At 40.4% G+C, this 10,268-nt stretch overlaps 1 protein-coding gene across 1 annotated transcript in view; it reads right to left on the reverse strand.

The window, feature by feature from the left end:
- Nucleotides 1-10,268, reverse strand: part of Hacd1 (3-hydroxyacyl-CoA dehydratase 1) — a 25,915-nt gene that overhangs the window by 11,727 nt on the left and 3,920 nt on the right. The window contains exons 2-4 of the mRNA XM_005354636.3: nucleotides 2,507-2,624; nucleotides 2,324-2,342; nucleotides 2,159-2,247 (exon numbers count right to left, since the gene is read on the reverse strand). Coding sequence (XP_005354693.2) covers nucleotides 2,159-2,247; nucleotides 2,324-2,342; nucleotides 2,507-2,624 — 226 coding nt within the window. The remainder of the gene's footprint in view (nucleotides 1-2,158; nucleotides 2,248-2,323; nucleotides 2,343-2,506; nucleotides 2,625-10,268) is intronic.

Here is a 10,268-nt window from a genome sequence, read left to right on the forward strand (position 1 = left end):
GAATGAGCACTCTCCGTCTATAAAACACTTGATTCCTGGCCCCTTACTCTCTCTGCTTCCTGTCTACTATGAGCTGAGTGACTTGTACCATGTTCCTGCTGCCAAGAGGCTCTCCCTCCTCAGGGCCCATAATCAATGGAGCCAAGGAATATATGCTGAAACCTCTAAAACCATGAGCAAAAATGTCTCTTCGCTGTGAAGTTCAAGCATAATGTCCCAGTGATGTAGTCACTGTCTCGTGTCTGCTCAGCTCCTTGTTCACCTTCCCATTCTGCCGTTACTTTTGGGATTTAACACTCATCAGTCTGAACCAACTCTTACACACCAGTCAGTGCTCAGCTTACTTACATAAATTGTCTATGGAAGCCTTCAGTCACTTCCTAGAAGAGACTAAACTTTAGGTGTATAATGTAATGCATGCTGTGCTCTTATCTCAAAACATGTAAATGCAATTAAGTCAGCATTTGCATAACTGTATTTAGTTTATATCTCTGTCACAGGCTCCCATGCTGGCACCACTGACAGCCACATCCTCAGCACAGTATCAAGCACAGAGTAGCTGCGCAGCTGCTACCTCCTGCATGACCACTGTGTCCCAACATCCAGCTCAGTGACAGCTGTAGTTGCCTTATTTATTTTTGGAAGTCCAGGAATTAGCACTTCCAGATGTGCAGAATACGTTCAATAAATGTTGGTCGTTGATACAGAGTTGTTGATAAATGTCAATTGGAAGCTACCGTTGGATAAAACAAATAGTAAAATCAAGTCATAGAGTCCCTGGGGGGAATGAGAGGACCAGGAGGTTCCTTTTCTCCTTAGGAGCTCCCCATTTCTAGCTTGTCTTTGCCCCTCTAGGCAGTGCTGCCTACGCAACTCTGTCTTTCTTCTCCCTTCTTCAGATTCCCTGGAGTTCTGGCTCAATTATTATATGCATTTCTTTACTGGGATCATCTTTCTGCTGTTCTGTCAGCATGGTAGCCCTGTGTTTAAACTAGTAAGCAATGTTAGTGAAACCTTGGTCTGTGTGTACTGCAGTCCTGGTTAGGGACAGGTGGCTCAAGTCAGCTGAGTGAACGATCCCAGTCAAGAGGGCTGAAGTGCGGAGCACCGAGAGGGCACAAGGTCAGCCATCTGTCCCCACCCAGACAGGAGGCCAGTGGGGCTCAGAGGAAACGGGGAGAAGGTTAGGTGTCAGTCCCAAAGCACAGAGGAGACAAGAAAGGAATCTGCAGGATGGAAAGGGGGCCAGAGATCTGTCCTCAAGTGGACAGGAGATACGGACGCTGTCAAGAAGGTCGGGAGGGTTGAGCTGAGAAATGTTTCTGACATGTGCTTAAAAGGCCCAACATCCTCAGAGAGACTTGCACAGTGTTTGTTTTGTCTACATGGTTGAGAGCACTAATTAGATTCAGTAATTAGGTCTGTCTCCTGTCATGCCTCCATAAATAATGTGTCTTTTTTTCTCTGAGATCCTCAACTTTTAACTTTCAAATTTTATTTTAATTGGCAAATTAAAACTGAACATATTTATGGTACATAATGCGCTGCTCTGAAATATGTATGCATTTCAGAATGGCTAAATGAAGCTAATTCACTTGCACTTTATCTTGGCATAGCTCTTCTTTATTGGGGTAAACACTAAAGTCCCCTGTCAACAATTTCCAAGTAGACATTGTCAGCATCTGTAGTCACCATGTACAACAGCTCCCTTAAATTTAGCCTTTCTGTCTGAGAGTTTGTATCTTTGGATTTAAAAATTACATCTTTAATTCAGGCCTTTTATGCTTGTTCAGGTGTGAGGACCCACACTTACTTTTGCCTATTCCTATAATGCCTTGTGCTAAACAAATGAGTCGTTTATACTGACAACTTCAAAAATAAAAATAAAAAATAATAATGACTTGGTTAAGAAGAAATGTCATAGATAAGCAAATAATTCAGTTGGATGGAAATGAGTGTTCACCTTCACATCCAAAAACACAGGAAGAAGTGATGCTATGAACAGAAGATGATAGAACTGCTCGTTCTACGTCAGTGGAGAGTGATATTTAAAGCCCACCTCCTCTGTGCCCAATCATTCTGCCCCCCAAAACATGGCAGTATCAATACTTTAGGTTTCTAAGAACCAAAAGCTCCCCTGCATTTCTGCATCACTTACGGGTTTTACGCTGTGAGTAACGAGCCATACCATGAAGATTCTTGAACTCACTTGGACCCCTGTCACAAGCACAGAAGTGGGTACGATTCCTAGAAGAAAAATCAAGTTAACGATTGCCTCAAAGGCAGCTTATCACAATAGTATAAAATTAAAATAAAAACTCACCAATCAGACAGTGGACTACCTGTAGGGAAATTGAGAAACCACAAGTCAATAATATAAACAGTAAACACCCGCCAGCAGTGGGAGTAGGCAAGTCCACAGGTGTTATGTAATTAGCAAGTTAGAAGTTGCATTGTTCAACTGAATAAACACCATAGCAGACAAACAACATATTGAAAAACTTACCTCGAGCAAAGCAAACGTTTGGAAAAATTTAAGTGTCTTCTGAATGCTTTTATATAAACCTCTGTGTGTTCCTTTTTCCATATAAAAGCGTACCATAGCAATAGCTAGAACCAACCACCTAGAGGAAATAAAAGTATTTTACAAAGTTCTATCAAAACTAATATTTTTGATAATGTGCATGCAATTATAGCAACATTATTTACTATTAGCAATAGCTAAAAGGGGGAAGCAACTGAGTTATCAATCAGTGAGTGAACAGATACTTGGTGTGGTCTATCAATACTTCGCTTATGTTTCAAAGTCGTTCTTCTACAACACTAAGTCAATCTACAATGATATCAAAATTCAAGCCCACCTTTTCCCCCACTCATTTTGCTTTCTGAAACATACCAATATTAATATTTTAGATCCCTATCCATGTGAAGCTTTCCTTTAGGCCCAGAATATTATTTCGTCTTTAAAAAGAAGGACTTCAATACATGTGATGACATAGAGGGACCCCGAAGACGTTGTACTGAGAGAAATGAGGCAATCACAAAAGAGCAAATACTGGACTTCATCTGCACAAGGCACCAAGAGTTATCAGAGTCCTCGACATGGAAAGACTGGTAGTTGCTAGGAGCTGGGAGGAACGGGTGATTGGGAGGTAGTGTTTAATGGGTACAGAGTGTTTTGTGGGATGGAGTTAGGGATATGAACGGTGATGACAGCTTCACAAACTGTGAATGCACTTAATGTCACAGGACTATGTATGTTTCAGAGTTTAAGATGGTCCATATCATGTGTAAACATACAATTGGAAACACCCCAACTGTAAAAACTCACTAACCCTCTTGAAAAGAAATGCCAAAAACTGTTCAATAATATTGGTGTTTTATCATTCTTAGTCATTATGCTTTTTTAAAAAAAGCAGCCCAGAGGGGGAAATAACAAATAGTATTCTATAGAATATACAAATTGCCAACTACTCACAGAACAATGGCTAGGATTTTTTGCTTTCAACAATTAAAACTGATAGACTAATGGAAGTAGCCAGGTACTAAAATGAGATTATCAAAGCCTTTTTAATCATACACTGCTTTGGCCCCAGATTCTTCCTATTTCTGTGATAAAACATTCTGATCAAAAGTAACTAGGGGAGGAGAGGGTTTGATTCGGCTTATATTTCCGGGTCATGGAGGGAAAATCTGGGCAGGAACTGAACCAAAAACCCATGGAGAAATGGCTCACTGGCTTGCTTCCTTGCTCATGCTCAGCTAGGTTTTTTTCTTTATAGAGCACAGACCCACTGGCCTAAGGACAGTACCACCCACAGTGGGCTAAGCACTCCCCCATCAATCATCAAGTAAGACAATGCCCACAGACAGGCTCACAGGCTAATCTGAGTTAGTCAGTTCCTCAGTAGACTCTCCCTCTGTCCAGGTGGAAGTTGACAGTAAATAAACTAACCAATAAAAGTCTCAAAATAAAGATCTGTCAAAAGCTGTATTCATATAAAAATATAGTATATAATTTACACAGGCACACATGGAGATCATTAATCAGAAACATTTGTTAGTTTTCACTGCACAGAATGAATGGTATGATACAGAAGAAATTCATTCAGAGCAAGTGTAAGCTTGCTTCCAAAGAGTTGCTGTTGCTGGGAACAGGGTCTTACTTAACATGTAGGCCGCCTGTCCTAGACCTCAAGATGCAGACGAGGCTGGACTCAAACTCAAGAGCTTTGTCTACCTCTGTTGTCCATATGCAATGATTAAGGATACATGCCACCACACCCAGCCAAAAGTTGATATTTTTAAAAAGAGAAAAGAACATACATTGGCCCTTGTCAGTTTAAAGATGCATGTTCAATACGCACTCTCCTCCATGAACTAACACCTAACAGCGACACTGTGGACAGCAGCTTTCCAGTAGACGCAGCTCACTCTTCCTGTAGTCCCTGGCAAGAGCTAACTTCTTCCTGGTTTCCCTCTCCACTCCTAGAGTGTGCTGACGTTTAAGAAAGTTGCCTTACCAAAGTTTTTCAAAGCCTGGAATACTCCATCCATGGACATGAGTCACTATGCTAGGCTTTAAGATAGGGAGGTATCAAAGCATATGGTGCAGCAGATTTCTGAACTATACGATTATTACAGTTTAACTTTTTGACTAAATGGCTTAAATGGGTTCCTACAAAGACAGTAGAGACTAAGTGCAGCTTGACAGAACTGAAGGACAGAGTGACACACACAGGATCACTCTCCCTTCCCCTGCTCATCACAGAGTGCACTGAACAAAATGACACAAGGCTGAGGAAATGTCGAGAACCATCAGACTTGGGAGATGCAGAAATATCAATGATTACAGCAGAGACAGTGAGCGGATCTTCAGACCTATGTTGCAGCTGTGACCACATAACCCATGTTGGGTGCTTCTGGATGATTATTCTCTTTTCCTCCTGAGGAAGCAGACACAGAGGGACACACAGCTCAGTCAGCTGAGACCTAAAGCCCCCACGAAGCCCAGCCTGCTCCTGAACCACTGCAATGTCATAGACCGGCTCCAATCACTATGATAACAGAGCAATTCATGTTTACCTTCCATCGTAAAAGTCATAGAAAGATACTATGCTCAAATATTTTGATTTCAAAAATGTCTCAGGCCACTCTCTCAGAGTCAAGATGTTAATTTACTCAAGCTTAGTACTGAGGACATAGCTCAGTGGTAGATTTATGAAACCCGAGACTCAGTCCTCGGCACTTCAAAAAGAAAAAGGTGCTGAACTTGGAGTGAGATAATGGGCAGGACTGGAAGGGATCCTCTGAAGTCCCCAACCTCTGTCCTACCACATCACAACTTTATTTGATTCTGCTCATGATCCTGTCTTCTGCAGGGTTATTTCTGGAATCAGCACTGAGCTGATCCTAAAACCGTGGTTTGACGGTGGTTTTGTGTTTCAGGTACCTTCCCAGTTCAAACTGTAAAGACTTTATTCATCTCCATTGTAAGTCCCCACGGCTCTATAAAACCAAGAGGTTGGTGAAAACATTCATCCACATTTTCCACACATTTGTCTTCTGGAGGCAGAGACAATTTAGACACCTATAGAATTTAAATTTGAGAGGCAGTTACTAGGTTAACAAAAGAGTCACCATTAAGTGGACGGCACATTTTAAGCATTTGTTTTTGTGAGCCACCATGCAGTTTGCTGGGATAAACTCAGGACCTCTGGAAGGGTGGTCAGTGCTTTTAACCACTGAGCCATATAGACTGTTAGCTTCAGAGTTTATGATCTAATAGGAAAATCTACTTATAATCTATTTATAATTACAGTCCCTTCCTATGATTAACAGACATGTCACCCATGAATCACAGGGGAATTTTCTCCTCAGTCTTTTATTTCTTAAGAAAATATCTTTGGGTTTGAGCTCTGCATGGTACCAGCTTCCAGTGGAGGGAAAGGGTAGAAAATGGGATGTTCTGAAATGTGGGACATATCAGAGCCCCATGAAATGGAGAGTAATCATTAATACATATCTAACTGAAAATGGGAAATCTACATGCAGTTGGGAGTTAATCACTGAGAGGCACACACAACTCTTAAGACCATGAGCTAACACAGTTCTGATCACACCAAACCCTTGTATTTCAAGTTAGAAAGCATTGAGACGCATCCAGCTATGCGGTCTAGTCAGTGAGCAAAGGGCTCGCAGGTCATCCTGGAATACTAATTAGTATCATTAGTATCTGCCTATTGCCATTTAAAAAGAGAAGAAAAATTCTAGAAGCCTTTTGTGACTGATACAGTACTATCAAAGAGAAACTTTAATAGTTATGGTCAGATTATGTCCACCTGGATAAACTTCAAAACACAGGCTTAGTTTGTCTGTACACATTATCTAAAATGGAAAAAAAAAAGACTATCTAGCAAAAATACCTCTGAAAATCATTTGTTTTACTAGATTCCTGAGAAAAATACTTTGAATTTTTTAAAGTTACCTCCCTTCCACACCCTAATAACCCTCCTTCGAAGTTGCTTATAGTTCAAAATTGAAAATACCGCATTTTATGCTGTTGGTGTTGATGTGACACTCCTAACACTAAAGCATCTGTTATTTTACACTATATTGGTCTTGGTGGTTCAAAACCAGTATATGCCCTTTGAAATAAATAATCATCATGTTGTAAATTTATCATGTAATACAAATGAAAATCATTATTTAATGACTTACGATCTAACCATATCTAATTTCAATATAGGTATGTCTAGCTCTGTAAAGCAAAATTAAAAATCATAATCATATATTCCTGTTGAGACTATGAATGCACTGATTTCTCCCTAATCTCTGTCTGGTGACACTGCATGTCATTGTATAGCTGACCTGGGATTTTAATGTGTTCACAGTACAATCCTCCAGTTATTGAAATGTCAACACTTTGGCTTTGCTTCCTGTGGTTCCCGACGGTTCCTCGCACCTTGAGACTCGCTTCTGTGCTCTATCATTAATTTTAGACAATGTAAGAGTCTCTTGTTTACACAAAAGCAATTCAGACTCAGCCCACTGACTGATCAGGTCCTGTGTAAAGACCTATGGAAGCAAAGACTCCACTGTGGCATAAGGTTCCCTATTTCCAAAGCTGCTACTGCCTACCTCTCTCTTGCTCTTCCCCTATAAAATGCCAAGCAAAATTCAACCTTGAAGTGGAAAACTGGAATTGATTACAAATGTTGACATTTTTAATCTGATAATAAACCTAACTCAAAAAAAAAAAAACATTTAAACAAAAACCAGCCTTTATGTGGTATTTGAAGTCTGATACTCGATCCTATAGGTGGCAGTATTGTACCAGCTACACACTACAGAGTGCAAAACAAATGAAGGTACTGGCCATGGAAAGGACCACCGGGGCATTTATTCTGACTCCATCAGCTTTTCAGTAAACATGACCAAGACCTTAATAAACTAATCAGAGCTCATTTCCCAAGGAAACCGTCACAAAGAATGTCCAAAGTCTTTCTAAAGGTCAACTTCGGGTGTCAGTTTAGTAATTTAAAAAAAAAAAGAAGAAAAAAGAAAAGAAAATCCATAAGCAACTGGAATTTCTCTCATTAGAAATTAGTTTTGGGGTGTTTTGTTCTGTCTTGTTTTTAATTGTGCCAGGGATATTGATCACATGAACTCAAACAGATACAATCAGCCCTTGGCAACCCAGATTCTCCAAGCCAAGTATAATGGTGCACGCCTAGACGGCTAGCACTCCAGAGGCGGAGGGAAAAGGACAGCTTCAAGTTCAAGGCCAGTTTGGTCTCTGAAGCAAAATTCAGGCCAGTCAGGGTTACATAGTGAGACTGTCTCAAGCAAACAAACAAAACCACCAGATTCTCTTTGAGGGAAATAAAAAACAAAAACAAAAATTGTTTCAAAGAATTTTTTGCTTGTTTGATTTCACTCATTCATTCATTAATTCATTTTTCAGCAAGAATTATTAAGATAGGTAGGTGCTAAGCCAGATGTTTGGGAGTAAAGATAAACAGAACATGATATCTTTTGCCCTGAGCACCAAGACAGGAAGTAGAGATAAAAAGCCAGACCCTACACAAAGAAAGTGTCTTTTATGCCACTCTGGCTACAATGTCCTTGAAAGGCTTACCGATTTCTTCTAGCTATTTTCTAGCATTTCCTTTTCTTCTAGATTTCTTAGACGCAACACCTGTTTGAAACACTTGGGTATCTACATTCATGTCTCCTTTGGAAGACTTCCATTACAATTTCAATATAAGCAGCTTCAAGCTAACAGAAAGCTACAGAGAATGATAAATGATATCACCAAGTGCCTACTGCCCAGCCTCAAGGGTTACCACAGTGGTCAATCTCGTTTCACCCAAGCCTCTACTCCTTATGCCCCTCTGAGTAACTTGAATTAGATCCATGATACTCTCTAAAATGGTCCACAACGTTTTATTGCATGTCCCTAAAATCATTTTCTTTATAAGCAAAACTAAAATCCCAGTTCCCTACATAAAAATAATAGTTTCTGGTTGTCACAAAACATTGAGGGGCTAGAAAGATGGCTAAAAAGGTACGTACCACTAAACCTGGTGACCTGAGTTTGATCCCTGAGAACGGACTCCTGAACATTGTCCTCTGACCACATGAGCACACATGCGCATGCACGCACACACGCACGCACGCACGCACAGAGAGAGAGAGAGAGAGAGAGAGAGAGAGAGAGAGAGACTGTTAAATGTTATTTTAATTAAAAAGAAAACATTGAGGGCTGGAGAGATGGCTCAGTGGTTAAGAGCATTGCCTGCTCTTCCAAAGGTCCTGAGTTCAATTCCCGGCAACCACATGGTGGCTCACAACCATCTGCAATGAGGTCTGGTGCTCTCTTCTGAAATGCAGACATACACACAGACAGAATATTGTATACATAATAAATAAATAAATAAATAAAATATTTAAAAAAAAGAAAGAAAACATTGAGCTAAGGTAAAAGTTTCCTAAACTATCTCATTTTTTTAAATCATGATTGAAACAGAATTCATATACTAATTATTTGGTGTGTCTCTCGTTACTCTCGAATCTACAGGTCTTCTTCCTGTCTCCTTCCCTCCAGCCCCCTCTTTCAAGTTGAACACCAGGTGGCTGGGCCTGTAGAGTGTCCCACTGTCTAGATCTTGCTAATTGGATACCTGGGGTCATTTACTATGTTCTGCCTCCTACAGTCCTGAAAATTGGCAGTTAGTTCAAGGGGCGCCATCAGACTCTGGCAAGGGTACTTAACAAGTTGTCGGGAGCAAACCATTTCTGGCTGTCCTTTCTTTGTGACGTTAGTAGCTGTGGATGCTCGCTGCCCAGATCCACCATTTCAACCATTGTTGAAAAATGACAGCCTAATTTGAAATTTCCTTTTTGTACAAAGTTAACAATTAGGCCTGCAGGAGAGATAGCCTCCAATCCTCACACAGCTGTGCTTTCATATTCAATCCATTAACAGCTCTTGATTGCATTTCCTAGACTAATTAATACTTCCTTTTGCAGCCAACACTTAGTTTCACGGACTGCACCTAAGCACTCTTGCCGACAGAGTTAAACCGAAAGGTTCAGGGAAACTCAACTTAGGACCAGCTGCTCTTTGAGAGGCGCTGTTAGAAGATGAAAGACAGTTGCAAGCAGGAGAAGATATTTGCAGATTACATACCTGGCAAAGGGCTACTTAAAGAATCCTTAAAAGTTAATATTAGGAAACCAAACAACTCATCAAAGGAAAATAATTGGCAAAAGATGTGAACAGACATTAAACCCAAGAAGACATACAAGCTTGCCAGGGTGTAAGCCATGAAAACATATCCAGTATCCTGGTCATAAAAACGAAAATAAATTTACAGTGAGAATATGCAGAATATACTTACGGGATGTGGTGGCTCGTTTTAGGTGGCACAGGCTTGAGTCATTTAAGAGGTGGGAACCTCAATTAAGAAAATGCTCCCATAAGATCAGGCAAGCCTGTAGAGCATTTTCTTAAGTAGTGACTGATGGGGAACATGTGACTACTCTATGATGGATCCACTGCACTTGTCGATTTTTCATTCAAAAAAAAAAATGAAAGCATAAATCCACACACCGACCTGTACCTAACTGTTCACAGCTTTATTTATAATAGCCCCAAACTGGAAATACCCACCAACAATATGGATAAACCAACTGTGGTATATCCATTCACTCCATCTGCCATCCTTAGTAATTAAACTGTGGTATATCCATTCACTCCATCT

The sequence above is a fragment of the Microtus ochrogaster genome, chromosome 16 (genome assembly GCF_000317375.1).
Source record: "Microtus ochrogaster isolate Prairie Vole_2 chromosome 16, MicOch1.0, whole genome shotgun sequence".
Classification (NCBI taxonomy): Eukaryota; Metazoa; Chordata; class Mammalia; order Rodentia; family Cricetidae; genus Microtus; species Microtus ochrogaster.